At 53.8% G+C, this 23,062-nt stretch overlaps 2 protein-coding genes across 2 annotated transcripts in view; one reads left to right on the top strand and one right to left on the bottom strand.

Annotated features, from left to right (window-relative positions):
- FBXW8 (F-box and WD repeat domain containing 8) overlaps window positions 1–10,867 on the top strand; it is a 103,008-nt gene extending 92,141 nt beyond the window's left edge. Inside the window, 3 exon segments of the mRNA XM_006188897.3 lie at window positions 4,727–4,900; window positions 7,377–7,487; window positions 8,189–10,867. Of these exon segments, the coding sequence (XP_006188959.3) occupies window positions 4,727–4,900; window positions 7,377–7,487; window positions 8,189–8,333 (430 nt within the window). The 3' untranslated portion in view covers window positions 8,334–10,867.
- The window catches only part of TESC (tescalcin), a 56,494-nt gene continuing 37,760 nt past the window's right edge, over window positions 4,329–23,062 (bottom strand). Inside the window, 8 exon segments of the mRNA XM_032472238.1 lie at window positions 4,329–4,429; window positions 4,713–4,880; window positions 7,346–7,433; window positions 8,016–10,712; window positions 14,227–15,781; window positions 18,070–18,117; window positions 21,780–21,887; window positions 21,986–22,047. Of these exon segments, the coding sequence (XP_032328129.1) occupies window positions 15,704–15,781; window positions 18,070–18,117; window positions 21,780–21,887; window positions 21,986–22,047 (296 nt within the window). The 3' untranslated portion in view covers window positions 4,329–4,429; window positions 4,713–4,880; window positions 7,346–7,433; window positions 8,016–10,712; window positions 14,227–15,703.

The raw sequence follows: 23,062 nt of genomic DNA, 5'->3' as shown, positions 1-23,062 counted from the left end.
GTTTGCCGTGCTACCTGCTTCCCTGCGTCGGGTGTTTGATTTGAGCGCTGAGGGCCCTGGCTCTGCCAAGGTGCGCTGCGGCTCGGGTTGGGGCCGTGCTGTCAGGTGTGCGAGGCAGACATGCATCTCTCCACGTGAACTCGAGCGGTTCATGTGGACTCCGCACCCCGTGCTGCCTGCTGTCTCTGTCCGTCAGCCAGAGACCAGAGTGATGCCTAAAGAGATGTCTTGTAAGTGCTTTTCCCTTTTCTCTGTGGGGAGAGGTTCGAATCTGTTTTGGCCCACTTCTGTTTTCCTTAGTGAGATAAAATACACTAATGCTGTATCTTTCGGTGTGTCTGTGTATTTTGTTTGGAGCCATCCATGCTGGTATCTAAATACAATAGGAAAACAGATGGCAAACTTTGAACTTCTGGACCAAATTTGTGTTTGCCTTTGTCTCCTTAACAGCCAAACTGTAAATTATGGAGTATAAATATTCAACAGAGGAGCTCTTTATGAAAATCACCAGAGCAAAATAGACCCTTATTAACCAAATATGCACTGAAAAGGACTTGGGCTAAAATCGCCCGCCCCCCTTTTCACGTTCGCATCAGTAGGCAGAGCAGCTGTAGCCTCCAGCAGAGTCCTTTCACAGCATCTCTACCTTTCCTCTCTCCTCTTACCCACAAATGCCTACAGATAAGTGTCTTGAAGTGCTGACAGAGGGGCTCTTTATTTTCAAAGTGTTATTGCATGCTCCCTCCGCACCTCTGGTCCTGGGCGCTCACTGGTAAGTGGGGCCCTGAATGGCGTGGCCCTTCTGTAACCCGCGCCCCCTCGTTGGTTACACGTCCCAGCCTGAAAGAAGTAATGGATCTCTCTGTGTGTCCTAAGACTACAGATTTCCAAAACCCTGTTTTATTTGAAATAAAGCATCCATATGGGAGTGTATACAAGGTATGTTGTGTACAATTTAAAGAGTAATGAATACCTGGACATCCATCACCTGACTTAAGACCGTGAGCAGGACTTATGAAGGCCTCTGGGTGCCCCTCCCAGCCACGAATGAGTTCTTGTTTCTTAAACAACATGGCAGTGTCAAGAATAAAGAGTAAGCCGCCTTTATTCCCCTCATTCTTCCACTCACACTCTTCCCCAGGGTAGCTGCTGTTCCCAATGTGAGAATGTCCTCCAGAATTTTTATCTTTAAAATTTTTCAGTTTTACTTAAACAGGTAACCTATATCTTCAAAACTGAAAAGCACAAGAAACTATAAATATAGGGAGACGTTGTCTTCTGGGAGCTTCTCTGTCCTCAGCCAAGGCTGCCTAACAGGTAGCATTCTCCAGAGGCCATGTGCACACGCTCAGCGCAGGTGTGTGTCCCCCGCACCTGTCATGCGGCCGGGCCCATGCTTCTGGTGTGGAGTGGTGGTTTGGTGACGGCTGCCTGTGCCTGTGTGCAGCTCTGCCTCATTCTCTAAAGACCACGCAGGGCCCCCTGTGTGGATGTCCCAGCGTGGCCTTTCCGAGCTCCGCTGATGGAGCTGGGCCTTCGTGCCGTCCCCACTGAGTCACTCAGCTTCGTGACAATGTAAATGTTGTTTCTCACTTTTCCTGTTGGCCTGCTTATTGTAATGTCTTTCTGTCGCAGGCTGCTGGTAAGGGCTCTTCTGTCTTTTGCCAGTTCCTACTTTATGATGATACTCTTTGATATGTGCTTCCTTTAACTTACTCTGATTCGTGCTCACTGTGAGTACGCACGCCTTTCATTCTGGAGAAATACCAGCCATTTAACTCTGAATATTACTTCTTTGCCATACAGTCTCTTTTCTCCTTTTGGAATTTCTTTCGGAGACAAGCAGAACCATCGTCCCCTTCCATCCTTCCTGTCTCTTAACCCTTCATTCACATTGTTCATGTTTGTGCTCCATTCTAGGTACTTTTCAGATCTAGTCTTCACTATCAATTTGAAGGATTTTTTTTTTTTTTTTTTTTACAAGAAATTAGCCAGTCCTCTCTGGTGCAGACATTTTTCCCAGTTTACCATTTGCCTTGACTTTGTTTTTCCCACGTGGTAGAAGAAAAATCGTAAGTACTTTTATGTGCAGTTGTCAGTATTTTTCTTGACTTCTGGGGGTTTTTTATGTGTAGAAAGACCTTCCTATCCTGAATATTTTTAATTGTGTAACTCTGAGCCCTCTATAGTTAATTTTGGTGTGGTATATATGGTAGAGCTCCAAGTTAAGAAAGCTGTTAATAGGGTATTTTGCCTTTAATACCCTAAGTGGGATCTTCAATTACATTTATAAAACTAGAAGTTGTACAAAAGGTAGCTGTTGATTGACATATTAAAATTTGATTCTGAATTATTACTGAATTCTCTTGGATTGTCATCCCTAATGATAAATTTATCCACTTCTCATTTTCTTCTTTTATCTAATTGTATTTAATTTTTTAAAACAATGTTAAATAATGTTGGTAAAAGTATACCACTATTTTTTAAAGACTTTTCATTAGGAATAAGTGTAACATTTCATCAGATTTCTTTTCAGCATCAATGGGAATGATCCTATGGTTTTAACTGCTTTTTATAGTCATATGGTAGGCTATATTAACACCTTGATCGCCACATCACCCAAATCTGGGTAACAGTTGTGGTTCCTAAGGGGCACCCCATCCACAGTGGGCAATGAGCGTGTTAAGAGAGCCTAGATGGAGTCCACTTGTCTGTAGCACATTGCTGTGAAGTCTGTTGTACCCTATTTGGGTCTTTGCACAGATGGAGATCTCCAGTTGTCTTCTGCCGTGCTCCTGGTGGCAGGTTTTGGGTGATAAGATGCTGGCTCCCTGGGGAGAGCTGGGAAGCTCTCCCGCTCTCCCTCCCTCCCTCCCTCCCTCTGCTGTGCTGTGGACAGTGCACTGGGGTGGCTGTTCCTTCCAGCTTGCTCTTCATTCCTTGCTCTATATGGATTTTCTGTCTCCTGGGGGTCAAGAAAGTCATTTATTCACCTAGGTCTTCAAATTTGGAGATTTAAAAAATTAACTCAAGAAATAGAGAAACTGAATTACTTTAAAAAGTGGGGGGGAAACCTACCTACAAAAGAGATTAGGTCCATGTGGGGTTCTTTAACTGAAGTATAGTTGATTTATAATTTTGCTTTTTTTTTTTTTTTTTAATATTTTCCCGGCAAGTTTTACCAAACATTTTAGGAAACTGTATGTACCCTTCTCATCCTTAATGAAGTACTCTCTTCTAATGTTTTTTCCTCTGAAATCTACCTTTTCAGGTATTAAAATTGTCACCCCTCGTCCTTGTCACATGCAAATGTGCCTTTCACATGTAGCATGTACTGAGTGTTGCTGTGGGACCCATTTGAAGCTCTTCCTGTTAGGAGGTGGATTTATCCTGTGTGCGTCTGTCCACCAGGCTGACACGTTGGGTCCTTCTGAGCTGTCTGCTCTGTTTTGCGTTTGTTTTATACATCACTCCCTCCTGTGTGTTGGCTCCTCACGGGCCTTCTGATATTTTGCTCCATCACTTTTTTTCAGAGAGTGTCCACAGGTAGTTCACTTTGAATCTTTTTCTGTTTAAAAAAAAAAACAAAACACTTCATTATGCCCTCAAACTTGGTAGGTAAGCTGGTATAGAATTTTTGATTCAAATAATTTCCCCTCAGAACTCTGAAAATACGTGTGTGCACACTCATGTAACTATCAGCGTTTAGGGCCTAGCACCTGTTTCAGGTCATCCCTTCTCCCCACGTTTTTTTGTGTCAGACATGTTCTCAACCACGTTTAGCATATCAGCATTACGTTTGCTCAGCTTCCTGCTCGCTGGCGAGGTCTTTTCAGGGTAGCAGTTGTCTTTTGTGACCTGGAGCAGAGGGGCTGTTAAATTTACCTGTACTGAAATATCACCACACTGAACGTTAGCTCTTGTGGCTTATATCAGCAACTGTGTTGGTGTTTTTAGTGGATAAGAGATTTGTCTCATGGTCTAATTTGCCCTTATGTGGAAATTTGGCATATACTTGTATAAAAAGTAGTTTTTAAAGACATTCTTAAAGAAATTCAGTTTATTACAAGGCAGGTACTTATCTCAAGGCTTTAGTGACTGCCAAGTGTCCACATACTCGTATCACAATTCTGTTTGTCATGCTTTGTCAATTACGATGCGTTCTCTGGCCGGATTTCAACAAGATGGTAGTGAACTTACAAAGTTAAGTTAAATACCTGTGAAGTGGGTATGGGCTTGGGTTGCAGACAAATGTACCTGTTTTACATTTTGCCCTTAACAGAGTTTTATATGAACAGAGCAGTGGCCACGTGGGGCCGTACACTTACCCTCTGCCCAGGCTTCTCGGGCCGGCACTCCCATGGAGGCATGATGCTAGGCAAGGCTCAGCTTCCCTCTCCGTGGCCTGCGCCCAGGGCAGGTGTCCCCCCTGTGGAGCACAAAGTGAGTGACAGGGCAGCCGGTTTGTTCGTTCTGAGTCCTCGTTCTGTGCCTTGACTAGCTATGGGTGCTCTAAGCTAGTTCATTCCTAGGGCCTCTGGGCCGCCTACGAGGACACACTAACAAGGAGACAGAGGTCTGGTATCAGTATTTCGATGTTTGTAACTGAAGGGGTTTCGTGTTCTTCGTTTTCATAGGGTTGTTGTGCACAGCCCAGCACAACTGAGGAGGAATTTGTCATTGCGGGCTTTAACGCTGATCTCTGTGCTCACCTTGGGCCCTCCAGGGTGAGGCTCCATGACCTCCGCACTGACACGATCGCCCTGTCCGTCTCTGCCCACCAACTCGGAGTCTCTGCTGTCCAGATGGACGACTGGAAAATCGTCAGTGGAGGCGAAGAAGGCCTGGTCTCCGTGTGGGATTACCGGATGAACCAGAAGCTGTGGGAGGTGCACTCCAGGTGAGGCGCCTCAGGCGCTGTTAGTAAGCCCAGCAGCAGGAATGATCTGCGTCGGCCTTGGAGCCGGCGCAGCACCGGGAGCTATCCACATGATACCATGTCACCCTCACTGTAACCGTCAGCCAGCTGCCGTCACCTCCATTTTCAGATGAGGAAAGGGGCTCACAGATGGAGCTGGTCATCGCTACAGTGTTCAAACTGCCTTGACCCCCATCAGTTCAGGTAGAGACCACGGCAGGACCGGCCAGACAGCATGTAGGGCCACTGCCGGCTGCCCGGGCCCCAGCCCCAACTAAGGAGGAATTTGTAACTTTAACCTTTAGCTTTAAAAAATTCAAGAGACAAGATAGGCTCCCAGGCACAGGCTGATGGCTTCACAGATATAGATACATGGCTACTCAGGGGGCCTAACCCCTTAAATATGGTGAGCTTGCTCCTAACCTTTAAAGCAGAGGCAGTCTCTCTTGGAGCAGCGCTCAGCTGGAGCTGACCTGAGGCCATCCCCTCGCCCACATCCATCCAGCCCCACGTGCCTGTGGGAGACGGACACCAAGCCTCTCCCCGCTGTCCCTCAGCACCGCTGTGCCGACGTGTTCTGGGGCAGGGGGCCCGTGGGTGTGATGAGGGAGAGCATCCAAAGATGCGCGCGAGGCAGGCCCCCACGACCTGCAAAGCAAGGTGACGTGAAGACTGCTCACAGTCTAGTGTAAGTGCGAGCTCAAGCGAGGAATTGGTTTCCTCCTTGGAGGGCAGTGGCCTTCAGACGAGACCCCAGGATGCCATCTGTGCTGCCCCCCTCAGCAAACCCAACGGCCCTTTTTCTGATTTCTCAGTGATGCGCTTAGTTGCCACCAGGTGGTGCCAGAAGGCAGTGAAAACTCCCACACTTTGGAATCCCAGAGCTATCTGCCTTTAAGGAAACCCTATTTGTTTTAAAGAACTGGCTCAATCTGGCCTCTAGGACAGCTCCCACTGCAGTTGAGGCCCCCAGGGACTGTCAGCAGCAGCTCTGTTTAGTTCACTAGGCCCGTACTCCAGCAGATGTCATTTTTCTCTCCCTGAAAAGCTGCACTCCCTCGGATGGGTCATTCAGGTGAAGCCAGGGTAAGTAAGGTCATGCCCAGAATTGTCCTGTCCCAGCCTTCCTGACTTGTTTGTAAATGCACGTCCAGTTCTCACCACTGGTTAGTGGCTTGTCCCAGAAGGAAGTCCCTGTTTCTACCAAAGAAAAGCTGGTGCCTCCCCCGTCTCCTGCCCAGAATTCTACTCACTCAAGTCCTCCAGGCCAGTGCGCACTGCCGACCCCAATTCCCACTCAAGCTCTGGTCCCGCTGTGGCGCGCTCACACTGCCACCCTGCCTGCTCCAGCCTCGTCGGCCAAACTCCTCTAGTCCTCCCGCCCCTCCTCAGCCAGCTCTCCCCTGTCCTCCCCTTTCTGGCGCTGGTACCATCAGTCAGGCAGCTGCAAGCCTGGGCCTGAGCCTGGACTCTTCTCTTCCCCCTCCTCCTCACCTCACCTTTTTCTTTCCATCCATCCCTCCTGCCTTGGGCTTCCCCTTAACTTTGATTGCTCTGGAGAGAATCCTCTGTCCCTGCCCCCAGCCACCTGCAAAGCAGCCCCAACTCGGCCTGTAGGGACCCCACTCACCCACTCCTGCCACTCTCTGCCCTTCTGAGAGGGCCTGGCTGACCTTTTCAGCCTGTGGTGACGTCTCCTGTTCCTCCTCCCAAGTGCTGAATTCTGTGTCCCATCTTGTGGCTTACAACATCTCTTGTGCTCCAGAAACACTGGCTATCTTTTGTGGGAATGTATCTCACCTGCTTCACAGTTGGGAGTCTCTGATGACAGGCATCTGCTTGCATTAGACGTCTTTTTTATCCTGTCTCCTGGCTCAGTTCTCCACTGGGTAGAACTTCTTACAATGAACAAAAGCCTTTGCTGCTTAGATTTCAAGCAATTTTGTTCAAAAATTTTGTGCTTTCACAACCTCGAGTACACATGTCACTTGTTTGTAGCCCTCTGACTTTAGGAGTAGTGGGCCTTTGTAGGTGACCACCAGCTATGCCCCACAGGTGGGGGACCTGGCTCAGAGAGCTCGAGTGACTCACCCAAGGCCAGCCAGCGGGCGGGCGTAGAAATGGGGCTGTTCACCACCACGTGCGTCTGAATTGTTTCAAGCTGAGTTTGTCCTTTATGTCCAAAACCACACCAAGTTTGGGGGGCAGTCAGGCAGAGTGCACAAGGGGCATTCAGACTTGTCTGCGGAGGAGGCCTAGCTAGTTTTGGGAAACTGGAAACTGAGGCGAGACATCGCCCCTCTGGGGTCCCAGTTTCCTACTCTGTTAAGGAGGAGCCTGGCTTAGAGGGTTCAGAGTTTCTGGCAGCTCCAAACCTCCGAGACCACGTAGCAAAGGTAGGATGTGCTCAGGTTCCATGGGACTTACCGTGACAAGCCTCCTCTCCCATGTGTTCCAGGCACCCCGTGCGGCACATCTCCTTCAACAGCCACAGCCTCATCACAGCCAATGTGCCCTACGAGAGAGTGGTGTGCAATGCCGACCTGGACCGCTTCACCACGCACAGGAGGTCAGTGTCCGGGCTAGGTTGGGCTGGATTTAGAGGTGTTCAGGAGAAACCATCTTCGCTTGATTTTATAAATAGAACACCCCGGGGCCACACCACTCCCTGCAGGATGTGCCCAGGCGTGGCCGTTCTTTCCAGAGTTGGGAACACACGTGTGGCTGCAGCAGAGTGGCATCAGCCAATAACAGGTGCTGAGTGCCTGTGTTCAGCGCTTCAGCAAGACTCTACATGGGGGAGGGACACAGTCGGAGGGCTGCTGTCTGAGCCCAAGACAGAAGGCTTAGGGACCTGCTGTGTTAGAGGCCCAGGCTTTGCCTATGTCACTAGGATTTGGAGGTGTGCCCTTATGCTCAGTGTGCTGGGTGGCAGCTACCAGACGGGAGAGAGGCCCACACAGGAGGCTCAGGGGCCCTTTCTCATTAGACTGGTGCCCTGGCTGACAAGTGGCCTCTTTGCAAGGCCTTCCCTGAGGCTGACCCTTGCTGCCTCCCAGTACTCACCTCAGTTGCCTCTATCAAACTTGTGGCTTACCTGCTTCTCTCTAGTCCTGGGCTCCAGAGTGTCGATACACTGTGGGCCAGAAGGAGATGTTTGTTAGTGATTTGCTGTCCTGTCTCAAGCAAATGCTGGCTACAAAGACAAGCTATGGGAGGTGAGGGCCAGGAACCCAGGACTGACCCCATCACCACCTCTGCTTTCTCTAGACACCGGGGGCTGATCCAGGCCTATGAGTTTGCAGTGGACCAGCTGGCCTTCCAGAGCACCGTTCCCATCTGCCGTTCGTCCTATGACACCACGGTGGGCTGCAACTATGACCTTGCCCTTGCTTTTCCCTATGACAGTATTTAGGGTGTTGCCTCATTTGGGAGCAGGGAGAAACGTGGGAAGAACCAATTCTGTGAGTTTTAGAACTACAGGGGAGCACCGCACTGGGTTTAAGTGCTGGGGGATGAAAGCAGCCCCCGGGCGCACGTGTGTGAGCATACAGCCCTCAGCTGCCCACGTGTGTCCCTGGCCAGTTACTGTCCCTGTCTCTCAGTTCCGCACACTGATGACGCCCACTTATTATTCCCTCCTCTCCCCATCCCCGGAGTGTCACCCCGGCCCAACCCCATGGTTCTGTACACTACACAGGCCCCTGCTACAGCTCAGATGAGGCCCTTCTGCCCCAGCCCGCTGGCCCTCTTCCCATCTCCTAACCCTTTCTGCTTTGGGGGCCTTTGGATATGCTGGTCTCTGAGCCAGAAGGCTGCAGCACTCACCTGGCCCTTGGATCTGAGGTAGCTGTTCACTCTGGATCGTCTTCTCTGACTCCACCCCTGACATGAACCTGGGAGAGCGGTACTTTCTCCTCATAGCTTTTACCACGGTTTATAATTATATATTTATACAATTATTTCATTAATAACTTTTGCTTACTTTTGTGTCTACAACATGTGCTATGAAGTGGACATTTTCTACATTATTCATTGAATAAACCACCATCCTTGATGTGGGATGGAAGATGATTGGTTCTGGAGGAGAGAATGAGTGAGAAGAGGAAGAGACATCTGAGGAAGCAGGGTGTGAAGCCACTAAGACAGGGCAGCGCCTGTCACAAACTCAGTTTGATAAACAGCTTCCATTTCCAAAGGATTAAGAGGGCAGACCGTGGCGTTACTCTTAATTTAGAGTGTTCTCAGCAGCAGCTAATATCCCTTCAAAATATCAAAGCAAAAACCCTGATAGAACTACAAAGGGAAGCAACAATCCACGCTCATGGTGGGTGATCAGATCACATCAGTCAAAATATTTAAGGATTTGGAAGATTTACTTAATTTACAAGCTTGACCCAGTAGATGTAGATAGAATTTTGTACCTTTTCAAATACCCATAGACCATGGACAAAAAATGACCATGTGTGAAGGCCACGAAGAGTAGTTCCTGACACGCCCAATTCAATACAGTTAGAACTCAAACAGCTGAATGAAACAAAAGGTGCTCCTGGATTTCATGACGGAAAGTAAGACCAAAAGTCAGGGAACTGAGCTGTCACCTCAGAAAGCTTAAAGGTAACAGTGATCCCAAAGTAGAAGAAAGGAGTTAAGTAAGGATTAAAAACATACATTAATGAAATAGAGACCCAGATAACAAAAAAACTGCTTTGGGCTTTTTTCCCTAAGACAAAATATACAACTCTTGATAAAGGGGTGGGGAGGCAAAAGGGTCTATCAGAAACAGAAGTAGGGACACAGAACAAGTATTTTCAGTGTGGAGACAGCGTGCCCACACTAATCCAAGAAAATGAAGCTTCTGTACTGTCCATGAGCAGATAAGGCTGGGAAATGCACTATGACTCAGAGACCTAGAACTTTGGAGTCGTGAAGGTTCTGAAAGGTCTTTCAGGCTGTTTAAGATACTCGGTCCAACTGGACAGGACGACAAAGCCAAGTAAAAAGCCGCAACTGGGAACCATCACCTCTCAGTCCAGAGAGGCTGCTTTCCTGGGAGGCAGCTTTGTCAGGACAGTTCTCTGCTTCCTTTCAGAAAACCCAATTACTTCGTAAACGCAGCCAGGCTGCAGTTAGCAAGGGAAGGCTGTATTTTATTTACGCTCCCTGCCGTGTGGCGCTCCGACCCCCAAGCGATCTCGCATGTTCTTTATGCAGCTGGACCACTGGGTCAAGTATAATTTTTTTCTTATAAGCAGCAGCCCCTTCCAGTCTGATTTTACAGGTACATTCTCCCTCCCTAGCTTTGCAGGAATGAAGGATAAGGGAAGAATTCAAAAGAAATTAGATCAGAAAAGTTTACTGAAAGTAAAAAGAGCTTTAAACTGTTTTTATTCCCTGCCAACTGCTGGTCCAGTGTAAGATGTTATAAGCGCTGGGTTTTTCTTCCCAGTCTGTTTATAACATCACCCATTCATGAAAACCAGCTGGGTTATGTGAAGGAAAAGTTCACTGGACCCGAACTATCATCTCCAAACACGCCAAGCTGAGTCAGCGTTTTCTACTGTAAACCTTACCTCCTGGAAGAAATCACCCTGACAGGGAGAGGAGCAAGGTTCCTTATGAGCCAGTATTCACCAGTGGCCCATGTCCACCCCCTTCTGCTCATCCCACCTTACCTCTGTCCCCATCGGCTGTTTTGTGGGACCTTCTTCACAAGCTCTGAGTTCTTTGCCGACGTATCGCCAGCTTTCCTTCTGAAGCTCTTCCGCTGTCTGACCTCCACCTCAACGTCCCCCTAAAGACAGAAGAGACTCAGATATGCCGCTCGGGGAGCCAGAGGACCAGCCTCCAGAGATCTTTGTCTTATCTTAAAATGTTGTACGCCTTTTGCGTTCTACTTTATAACATTATGTCCATGTTAGTTCTAGTATTAAATTGTTTTCAGATTTATTTATTGCTGCAGTTACTTGCACCCTGGCAAGGTGTGTGGTGACAGTCCCCTGGCATATACCACTTTACCAGCTACCCCCCCCCCACCGGAAATCTCACCTGGCTTGTTGCACAGCTTTCCCCAGAACTCCTAAAAGAGGGGTTCCTAGCCCAGGACCCAGGAAACCCTCCCAACTCTGTGAAATTGTGCATAGTTGTGTTTCTGGGAGGAAGTATGGCTCTCTGTGAGATTCTCGAAGGGGACCACAGCCCTCTGAGAATTTCATTTGTGCCACTAGACTGTGCTCTGCATTCCCAGCCATGTGCCACCACTGCCCGGGCAGTAGTTCACTTTAAGAGCCATCCTAGGGCTGGCGTCACCTTCCTCTACCAAGGAGGCATCTTGCCCTGGCCAACTGTGTTCAGCTGATTCAAGGAAAACTGGAATGTCCCTAAGAGTGGCATGTGGTCCTTTCTGTGCAGGAGAGCTGATGACAGCCAGGGGAACGTCCTCCGTACCCCTCCTGAGAGCCAGAGGCCCCCTAGTTGAGCAGCTCGCGCATCCCACTCTGCATTTAAATGACAAACACCGGCCACTGCAAACCAACTCTGCTCTTCCTCGAAGAGAAACCGCTTCCCGGTGAGGGCACAGCCTCCTGCTGAAGCCGGCGGCGGCTGTCCTGAAAGCAGCTCCCCAGCAGTGGCCCAGCCAGGAGCCAGGGGCTGCCTGGCCCTCGACGTGGGCTTTAGGCAGCAGCTGCGGCAGCCGGGCGCTCCCGGTGCCGAGAGCCACAAAGGCCTGCCCGCCTCACCCCACGTGGCCGGGCCAGATGGCGACCTGGCTGCTGCGGCGCGGCCTGCGGCGATTTGGACGGCAGCTGCCTGTGACGCACGGTGGCAGAGCCCCTCTCGCTGGGCTCCGGCAGGTGCCATGTGCGCTCCAGCCGGCTCTTGGCCTCTCGTGTTGAGCAGGGGCTTCCAAGCAGAGGCTTTTGAGAGCTCTGCGCAGGGACCTTCCCCGACGAGGGGAGGGAAGACTCTCTTACCCTGCTTCTCCTGAGCTGAGCCTGTCAAGGCGGATCCTCTCTCCCCTTGCCCAGGGCTGGGACCAGTGCTGCCTCATCAATTCTCTAAGATGGAGGTGGCAGCAAACTGCCTCTCGGCACATCCTCCGACCCTACTGCTGCCCCGTGAACCACTCCTCGGGCAAAGATGAACCTAGTCCCTCGCTGATCTGGTCAACCAGTGGATTAGAAGGATGAGCAGCCCCCTTGCGCCCGTCAGAGTCCTGAGTCCTCCTGGGGCCAAGTTCATCCACCACTGAAACCCTGCTGGCACTTGGCCACTGATTCTAGAAGAGCCCAGGAACAAAAGCAGCACTAACACCCTGGCTCCACCCACTCAACTCTCCAAGGCCTTCCCAAGGTCACTGTGTGGGAGGACAGCTTGCAAAGCAGGTGTTTGCAGGAGCCTTGCCACGGCAACTTGTATTTTTAACTCTCCATCAGCCTACGTAAGTGGCTGCGCCGTCTGCAGTGCAGCGGAGCCTGGTGAACAGCAGGCAGTGGGGACAGGTTCAACTGCTCAGTGACAAGGATCGGATCCACACACGACCTGTTCCCATTAGCAAAGCACACAAAGAACTTTCCAGTCCCTTGGATCAGAAAATAATGGAATTGTTTTGCTAAAGTCTAGCAATAATTCATTTCCTGAGAGGGTGCTTGGCCAAAATTGGAAGCTGTTGTCATCTTACTCCGTTCCCTTATCCATAATTCATGTTTAACGTGCCTGCAGAAGGTTTCCCCTGAGCGTCTCGTATCAGATTTCCATTACATAGCCCTTTCGTAAACCTACCCAACTGTCATGTTTGTGTCAAATTGCCGCATTCCTTTAACAGCCAAAAGCTGAGTTCTGGTAGCTTTTCCGCAGGGTAACAGGGCAACAGAGGACTAGATCCCACTTTCGACCTGATTCCTGGGAAATGGGTGGAGCACGTGGGGAGAGGTGACCTCACCCTTCATCCCACAGGCTGCGGACACTGTCCCTGCTCCGTCTCCTCCACCCACAGCCGGAGGCCCTCAAAGCACTGACTTCAAATATTTGACTTAGCACTGACTGCTGCCTCTTCTAGTCACGGATATAATTCCTGATAGAAGGAAAGCTGTAAAACAAGTGCACTCGACGTATCAATTTGCGTATTTTAGAACAAATTCTAAAACACCACCTGTGGGCTGTTTCCGATGAGGTGTCCTGTCCGGGGTGAGGATGCTGCTGCTCTTGCTCTGCTGTTAGGGTCTCTGCAGCTAGAAAGCCCTTCGTGGGCACGCCCGCCAGTCCAGCAGGGAACAGGAGCCCTTTCTGAGCCACCTGCCTTGGTCCTGAGCAGACCGTGCTGCCCAGACGGCTGTCCCGATCCCCGAGCCCAGAGCAATGAGTCGGTCTTTCTAATCAGAGGTCAGCACCCTGGGGAACACCCACCCTTCCTAGGAACAGCTCTGCACCAACCAACAGTTAACCCTGATCACTTCCTGAATGACCGAATGAGTGGAAACACCACCTCGAGCACACGGTGCCCTGGGAGCCGGGAGGAGAGCCCCAGGTGGACTCTGCCACCCTCGCTCTGGCGGAGAGGAGCCCCAACCCTGCCGATCAGAGGACACCCTCAGTGACTGGGAACAAGTCAGCTTTCTTTTGAGCAGCATGGACTGGGCTCATGGTGAATAAATCTCATTTTAATTAGCAGTTTAGGTAAGCCAGGGCCCAAAGCTTCAAAGACATTAGGCCGGCCCTCGGAGGTCTGAACCAGTGCAAATGCTTGCCCAGTGCCTGCAGTAGCCGCACTGCCTAAACGAAGACTCGGCAGGAGGGCCAATGGGAGATCTATTATTTATAAAACACTTTACATTAATGAACTGCCTTTGTTGAAAGCCAAAATGGAAGCAAACTGGGGGACTCCCTGAACATCCAAGCCTCTGGAGGCCATGCCCACAGTCCTGCTGCCCAGTGACTCCCTGGGCCCCTGGCTGTCCGTGGAGGGCAGGGAAGGCACACGAGGTGGGAGGAGTGGGGGCTGCACTTGCACGTGCAAGGTTGCGGCACCTAAAGAGGACCAGATCTGTGATACCAGGCCTTCTTCGATTCCTCCTGCTGGCAGCCAGGAACCCCAGGGTGTCAGCAACTGATCCCAGCCGCAGGGTGGAGTGGGGGGAGGTCACATCCCACTTTCCCACCAACTGCTGGTGCCTGGAGGGTAGGAAGCTGGGGCCTCCGCCTTCCCCCGACCTACTGCTTGAAAACGTCAAAATTTTTGTGGAATTAAGTGCTAGTCTAGGAACGAAAAGCAGAGCTCTGGACAGGACCAAAGACAGCTCTGTACTTACCAGAGGTGGGGCCGCACTGCCTCTCACAGCCCATCTGCGCATCGGGTCCCTGGAGGCTGGCCTTCCTCAGGCTGAGCTGGGGTGGGAGGCTGGTCCAGTCCTGCCAGGTGCCCTAGGGACAGGATGCCCGTGTCAGGGTCAGCTCTCACTGACTGCCACCCTCGGGACGTCTGCTCTTCCACACTGTCCTCTGGGCTATGTGCTCACACTTCCCTTAACTCTCCTCACTGCTCTGTTTTTGCTTTTAATTTAAATACAGACATCAACCTCATCCTAAACAACAAATCTGCCTGTGTGTGCAGGACACAGCGCTGGGGGTGCCAGAGGAAGGGCTGACACGCCTGCCTCAGGGAAAGGGGCCCGGACTAGGATGGAGGCTCCAGGGTGTGCCTTTTACATTCTGAACCCCAGCATGTGGGTATAAGATGGATAAAGCACACTTAATAGCAAACCCGTGGATTAAAAATTCAAGACTGCAACTTGGTTAATAGCAAGTAGCCAATTATCAGGGAGCCTTGGAAGGCCAGGAACTCGCCTCCCAGCGAGTCGGTGAAAGGAGCTACCAGGAGGAGGCCCGGAACATCAGCGGTGACCAGCCATCGTGGTGATGGCAGCGCTGCCCTGAGTCAGCAGGTCGCCTGGGCACCGCTGAATGCCAGCCCGCTGCCAACTCACGGGCTGCGGCCACCAACCGAGATGAACGACCTTTGTTCCCTTCCCCCCAACATCAGAAGGAGCTGTGGGAGATGCTTACCTGGGGCTGTCACTTTCCCACTGCCACCTCACCGAGGACTGCAGAGCAGTGGGGCTGTGTAGCCAGTCCCGTCCTGACCAAGGGCCACAGGGCACACCCAGCCTGATTGTCGGGAGCCAGTGCGCCAGGCTCCGACCGCCAGCATCCCCAGCACTGTGGGGCGAGCTGGGTGGTCTCCGCAGGCACCTGGCCCAGGCTCAGGGCTCCACGCGTCTTCTCCTTGGGTCTGAATATCTGGTCATGCCACTGAGGAAGCCCCACCACCCAAGTCCCGGCCCCCGCAGGGCGAGGAGTGGCTCTTCCTTAATTTACTGCCTAGGGTTGAGAAGGCAGATAAATTCCCGGCACTTACGCAGGAAAAACAGCAAACGTTTCACCCAAAATAAACCAAAAAGGGAGGGGAAAAAAATCCCCTTTCAAATCAGCCTTTGAAAACCAACCAGCCGCTGCTTGCTCCTTGTCAGCCTCGGGCCCCCAGAGGGCCAGGCCTCGTGCACAGACGTGAGCAACAGACAGGAGCCACGTTCTGTAACAAACCCTTTTTCTTTTTTATTAGAAATAAAAACAGCGAAGTCCCACATACCGTATACCCTGTGAGAAAACGAGGAGTGAGGAGTGTTGACTATTTACAAGAGCTGGAGCAGAGGGGCCCCGCGAGCCCCGCAGCCCGCAGCCCCGGTCGGGGCCCCGGTCCCGGTGCGGGTTCTGCGTGGGGCGGGGCGCTCAGTGGCACAGGGCGATGGTTTCCATGTTAAGGAAGCGGACGTGCATCTTGGTCTCGATGTCTATCCCCTGCCAGATCTGGAAAGGACGGAGCAGCGTGAGCGGCCGTCCCCCCACCACCCTCTTCCGCCACCGACTGAGATGCTCCCACGGGTGACAGCGGAGCACTGTTTCAAGACTGTGAGCAACGTGTGGAAGAGAAACTTCTATCTGCCTTTTTGTGCTCTGACATTTGGATTCTTTCTGGATTGTCACGGCAAGTTATTATTAAGTACTGAATCCAAGCTCTTAGCTGAAGTCATTTGAATCCCACCCACCACTTCAGGTTCTGATTTTCATGCAGATTCCTCAACCCCGTTAAACCTCCTTTGCACCAGTAAAATGTTGAGACCACCACCCCTGCCGCCCACGCACAGGATGTTGTGGGGGCTCCAGTGGAGTCACCCACAGAAGCAGTCTCTGAACTATTAGGGGCCATGCAGTTGTCAGGTTTCACTAAGCCATCAGCATTAATTAAAAGGTGACAACCTATATAGGTCTTTAGAACCTCCCAGGGACGGGATAGGTCACCGTGTTCTAGACGGACAAGCTCATGCCCAGACAAGGGAATTTCTGCCAAAGACCACGTCCGTCGCCACATACCTGGTTACTAGCACTGCCGTCATGGCCCATCCTGGCCAGGGCCCTGGGCATTCAGGCTCCCAGACCCTGCCCGCCACACCAGGAAGCCCTAGCGCGCCCAGGACTGTGCTCGCCCGCTCAGAGCCCAGGAGGACCATGGGTGGAGAGATGGAGGGAAGGATGAGAAGAGGAGTAGAGGGATGTAGAGGGTGGTGACTTGTCACTGTCTCCCCGCTTATGTAGCAACTTCAGGCTCGAGCTATCACCCTCAACATCTCCAGGGATAGCCACAAGGCCAGGGAAAAGCAGAGCCCTCTGGCCACCCAAGCCACAAGGAGGACTCAGCACATTTGTTGCCACAGTCACATGCCCAGGGTCCCAGGTCCCCCAGTGCTTTCCCTGTTAGATGGACAAGACATTCCCAGAAAAAGATACCTGATGTCTGGGGGGGTTTCTGCCAAGTGCCAGGTGGCAAGAGGATGACAGTGGAGTGCAGAGAATGGGAGGGGCCGGCTAGTCAGGAAAAGCCTCCAAGGTCATGGACTTGGGAGCACTAGAGGCATGGCCAGGGGCGGGGGCCAGCCTCCTGGGGAGGAAGCTTGGTTTCTCAGGCCAAAAAAGGAATTCATCCTGTCTTCTGGCTTAAAGCAGCAACCCCTCCTCCCTGGCCTCCCTGGCCTCCCTGGCCTCCCGACTCCTTATCCTGGTTCCTGCTAGAGTGTATCACATTCCCGGAGAGCAGCCTCGACACAAGCCAAGGTGACCTGCGGCACAAACGTCAATTCTGGCTTCACCTGCTCTGCCCGCCCTGCCCAGCCCTGGGGTAGGGCGCATCTGAGGGAGGAGGGAGCCTGCCCACCCTGGGCCCAGCAGTCCCTCCAGTCTTCCCCTCGGGCCTGGGCCTGTGCGCCTGGCCCCTTCCTCTTGCTATGACTGGCCATGGTGGTGGTGCAGACTTTGGGGGAGTGCCCAGTGGAGCTGCACCATGGCTCCCTGGGGCTGGGGCCACCTGAGTCCCCGGCCCTGCCCCAGACACAGGCCTGTCTCCCTCAGGGCCACCCAGGAGGTGGGGGTTGGCAGCTGGACCAGGAGCCCCTGGGTGTCGTTCCCATGACTTCCCATCTTCCTCACCTCCTGGAAAGGGCTAGGGGACACTGCTGTTGGGACGCTCTGCGCCGAAGTGTGGGCAGGGCATGGGGGCTCCACTTCCTGCCACGGGGACCTGCCTATCAGGGCAGCGAGAGGCCCCAGTTCCCAGCGGAGAGGCATGTCTGTAGCAGTGAAGGCTGGGCGAAGCCGGAAATCCACTAGCCGGGGTGGGGGTGGGGGCAGCTGGACAGACAGCACTGTCTACCAGCCCCAGTTAAGGGCACAGCAGGGGCAGAACCGCACGCGGTCAGCACCAGTGTGTGCTTCTGAGAAGAGCTAGTCTCGTGTAGGCATAGAACATTCCAGAACCCCGGTTCCGACCGTCAGCAGAGATGCTTCTGAGAAGAGGGACCAGGGACTCACAGAGGAGACAGGTGGAGTTGTCCTAGTAGGCCCTTTTGTACTTGCTAAGTTGTTTTGACCGTCTGTGACTATCATCACCCTTTCAATGGAAATGATTAAAACCAGTTTAAATTGTTTTAAAGGCCACACCCAGGCTTGACCTCTTTCTAAGAGATGCCCGTCTCTTGACCAGCAGGGTCCCCCTCACACCCGCAGTGCAGCCCACGTGCCCACCCCCACCGCTGGGTACCCACCTTCAGGAAGTCATCAAAGGTGATCCCCTCGTACACCTGATCAGGCTCCTGGGGACAGAGCACAGAGGCCGTGAGTGGCTTCTGCCCAGAGACTCCATCCCTCCCCCGACCTCCTCCCCGCCCCAGTACAGAAGGTTGGGGCTGGTTAGCAGAATTAGGAGAACACGGAAAACGTTCTGCACTGTTCACCTCCAGCTTGAGTCCACTCACCCTGAACTCCAACGTTCCCTGCTCTGGCTTGATGGTGGGATGGAGAGCTTTTCGGGCTCAGCAGGGCTCCACCCATGCCCTCAGGGAGGACAGGGTGGAGGAGGGTGGAAAGGGAAGGGGGACGGGCACAGAGGCAGGTCCCTCCTCCCGGCACCGGCACCGCCACCTCCAGTCCACTTCCCAGAAGCACAGCCACCAACAGACACCTCCTACCATTCCTTGGTCCTGTCTCATCAAACCAGTCTTACCAAGACCAGCTCTAGGCTAATCTGCGTTCCAGACCGCTGGGGAGAGGGCCAAGGGAATAAAGGTCTGGCCCGTGCGCTCGCCGTGATGACATCTCGCCCCAGAGCCCCTCACCTGCCGAGTCCCTGGCAGTGCCAGTCCCTGCACACAGGGGCGCATGACGTAAGTGGGGCTCCTGCTCCTCACGCTGTGACTCTCACGACTGAGTCCCCAAAACCCTCACCCCTTGCCTGCATGCCCTTTGTGACAGAGAAACCTGAGCTGACACCCCATTGCCCGTCGATACAAGCCCAGCCAAATAAATCATGGTCATCTGGGCTATGGATTCCCACGCACCACGAAGAAGGGGTCGATGTAGGTGTGCCGATACGGAAAGGCCCCAGGACACATAACGCAGTGGAAAGAAACAAATGAGGAGTGGAAACGCGTCTGCAGATTCTTCCCTACACCACTAACCAGACGCCACCACCTGCGAGGTGGATGTGAGGCGTCAGCGTGGGGCAGCAGAAGCCGCAGCAGTTCAATTCCATTTTATATGAACCTAAACTCAGAGACACACATGTACACGTTGGTATATGTCAGGAAAAGCCCGATGGAGGGCAGTTCTCTTCAGGGAGAAGGACGAGGGCGGATGGCAGGAGGGCAGTGAGAGATGCCGTTGTTTCTGCACCTCTGAAACCCGCTCCCACGTGCATGTGAGGGAGCACCGGCGGGCACCCGCCGAGTGTTTGCTACGTGCGCTTTACAAATGTTACTACTAACACCTACCGAGGCAAACCTCACAGCGGCCCCCAGAGCTGGGTTCTGTTCTGAATCCCGTTTTGGATATGCTTCTTAATTTTGTGAAAAATACTAATTCTCGGAAGGCCTGGGCCAGCCCTGTCCCTAGGGCTCCCTACTCTTCCTGCCCACGGGCAGAGATGGAATTGGCAGCCCCCTGTCTGCCGGCAGCCCCCAGTTCCCAGGGCGGCCGAGGAGAGCTAATTACAGACAAGAACCCCCTGGCCCGAGGGTGGGCACCCAGTAGAAGGATGGCGGATGGAAGGGCTGGGCAGAGGGGAAGCACCCCAGGCCAAAACCCCAGCAAAGCCGTCCCACCCTCAAGTCACAAGAAGGCTTTCCAGAGAAGGCGCTGGAAAGAGATCACTGCTCCAGTCAATAGCCTGCAAGTCCATTAACGCGTGGTGATGAATTGTGCGTCTTCCGAGGGCGTCGGCAGCAGGATGCTGTGTCCTCCGAGGCCGGACAGTACCGAACAGACATGGCCACCCCTCGCCCTGCGTCTCTGCGCGCACACAGCTCGTCCGTGTCCATCTGGCCAAGGTGACATGTTTTAAGAGCACACAGAGGCTCCGTACGTAAACAGAGGCACACACAGTGAGCGGGTCACACACCCAGGACGCTGGCACGAGCTCTTGAAATGCCTCTGCTTCTGAGGTTGTGCAGGTTTTATGCAGCTCAGCGGCCGCCAGCTGCCACCCAATTTACTACAGCAAATTAAGAAAACTGTCGCCACTCGACACTGGAGTGGGACAGGGAGCAACTCAAAGAAGGAGAGAGCAATTTAATCAAATGGGAGTCTGGCTCGGGTAACCCGGCAGGGATCCCTGCGCTCCCCGCCGCCCATGTCACCAGCCCTTTCTGCGGCAGTTAATTTGCTGAGTGGGGTGGTTTCACCAACACCGAAGTCTCCCCCGGGCCCCTGAAGCCCACAGGTAAAATACAGGCCAATGAAGTAGCCACAGCCCCTGCCCACAGGGGCCTGCCGTCTCCTGATGACAGGGCTGGGCACAATCAGCAGGTTCCAGCACGAGAACACCCCCTCACCGGGGGCTGGGGCAACCCCACAGCCACTGTAACGACATAGAAGCGCGAAGGGGATGCCTGAGGGGGTCACCCAAAACATCAGGGGACAGAGTCCAAGGAGATGGTCACGGGTCGCCTGCCTGGCCCCTAGGGGCTCAGAGCCCCATGTCGGGGGCTGGCTGGGCTGCACTGGGCCCTACAAGAGTCTACTGAATGCAGCCAAGGTCACTGCCCCCGAACTCCAGAAAATTCTTTAAGTCCCTGAGCCTTGGTCTCCCCACCAGTAAAACAAGGCTACAACTCTATGAAGGATGCACGTGAGGCTCCCAGCATGGTGCCTGCACATGCTCTGTGGTCACCCGACAGGGGAGGAGTTTTGGGGGGTGCCTGGCTGCCTGGAGCCTGCTGGGGCGGTACCTCCCAGGGCCCCCACCCGACAATAGCACCATCTGAGCTCATACAAATCCGTTATACCCCTTCCCTGGCCATTCATTACCGCACCCTCTGCTTCAACGGCTCTGCCCTGGGGGTGACTCTGCCCCCACTCCACCATGAGGGACATTAGGCCATCTCTGGAGACATTTCTGGTTGTCACTAGAAGGTGTGTGTGACTGGCATCTAGAGGATAGAGGCCAGGAACACTGCTCAACACCCCAACGTCCCCAGGACGGCCTCACATGTCAACAGTGCCGGGGGAGACACCCACGCTCACTCACCTGACTTCACCCCAGGCCTGACAGCATGGCTCTGAGAAACCACCCGGCCACTTTTACACCCGTGGGACCGTGACAAGCCTCAGACGTGTCTGGCAGTGGTCCAGCTCATGCTCACACGGTCCTGCCTACCTTCCACCCCCATCATGGCTCAAGTGCAGGCCCCAACCTGGGCCACAGTGGCAGCCTCAAAAGTGCCTCCCTCCTCCTGTCTCGGCCAGATCCTCTCCTCTCCTCTGGGGCCCAGCCGGGCCTCCTACCCTCCTCAAGGCACAAGCCCCGATGGCCGAGTCCTACCCTCTGGTTCATCCACACCCCACGGCTCCCAGCTCCTCACTGGACCCCAGAGCTCCCTGCTAAGCCTGACCTCCAGGTCACAAAGCCCCTCATTACTAGACAAATCAATGAGAGGGGAGACCCTGCTGTCCACCCACCCGGCCTGGAGCTATGCCAGGGGCTACCCATGGGCCTGGGCAGGTTACACAGCTGGGTCTACGGCCCCCAAAGCCCAGCCGCCCCTGCCTGGCATGGCCCTCTGGGGGTGGGACCTCCAGTGGGTCTCCTGGGGGAACAGGAAAACAGTGAGAGGCCTCTGAGCACTGCTTTGTGCCAGGCCTGTTGGTCTCTGCCCTCCAGGGCCTTCCAGAAACACAGACTGTAACCAGGGCACCCATGGCAGGCCAGGTCAGCAGAGGGAGGTGGGGATCTGGGGGTCGCGGCCCTAGGAGCCCTCACCATCTGGCCCACACAGACGCTGGCTGCCTCCATCATGGCCCCGTCGGCGATGGAGCGCGCTGACTCCTTCTCGATGTGGGGGTTTCCTGAGAGCAGCTCCTCCACCACCTGCCGGGCGGGGCAGAGAGACCGTGACCTCGGGCCTCCGTCCAGGCCGCAGGGCAGGGAGGCACCGGGGCCCTGGCGGGCGCGGGAGCACACTTTACATTTCGGTACTCTTCCAGGGTGATGCGGCCGTCGCTGTCCGAGTCATACATGTGGAACAGAACTGGGGTGGAAGAGGGGCTGAGTCAGGAGAGGTTGAGGGGAGCCCTGGGTCCCCCGCCCCCCAACCTTCCCCCACCTCCAACTGAGCAAAAGACCCTAGTAATGCAACCTCAGTGCCAAAACCATAGTGGCTAAGGGCAGGAGCCATGTGGCCAGACTGATCGCTTCTTCAGTGGTGACCTTGGGCAAGCGGCCTAACTTCTCTGAGCCTCGGTGTCCCCATCTGTAAGATGGGGTAACGACATGTCTACTGCATGGTGCTGCAAGGTGAGCGAGGCTGGAGCACGGGACACTGTGCGTGCAGACGACGTGACAGTCTCATAACGTGAAGCCATATCAGTGTTACTTCAAAGTGTCATTCCCTACAGACCCAAGAGGGCGGCTGTCACCACAGGCCCGTGGCAGGTCGTGGACCCCGCTGCCTACAACCCGGCTCATGGCTGATCTGGGCCGGCCCCTGATGGCACGAGGGGCACTGGCGCCTCCTCTGGTTATTTCACGCTTAGTGACATCACATGGTTCCTCTACTGACATTGCTCAGCATCCCGCAGCCCAGCAGAGCTACGAGCTGACGGGGAGGTGACCTCTCCACCCCCGGCTGAGCCTCCAGGAGCCTCCAGCTCACGAGGTCCTTGGCCCTGGCATTTATCCAGCCCCGCACTGCGCGAACACCTCCCTTCATCCTCACACGACCCCGTGAGCCCCGCTCACAGGAGGTAAGGCGTCTGCCCACAGCCTCCCCATTAAGGGAGGGGCAGAGATTTGAACCGGAGTCTGTCCCATTCCACAGCCCCCATGAATGACCCCTGACCTGTCCCTTGGAACAATCTGGAAGCTGGGTAGACACCAGGCACCACCCCCCTGCCCCCAACAGCTCACTACACAACCCGAGCTAAGTATAGCCCAGCCCTGTGTTTACATTCCCTGCAGACGTGGCCGCCTTGGGACGGGTGAAGGAGTCATGGGAAAGTGCATGGCGGCGGGGCAGGAGGAGGTGGGATGGAGGCCACCCTGGT

The sequence above is a fragment of the Camelus ferus genome, chromosome 32, assembly GCF_009834535.1.
Source record: "Camelus ferus isolate YT-003-E chromosome 32, BCGSAC_Cfer_1.0, whole genome shotgun sequence".
NCBI lineage: Eukaryota > Metazoa > Chordata > Mammalia > Artiodactyla > Camelidae > Camelus > Camelus ferus.
This window is presented reverse-complemented; position numbering and strand designations above follow the sequence as displayed.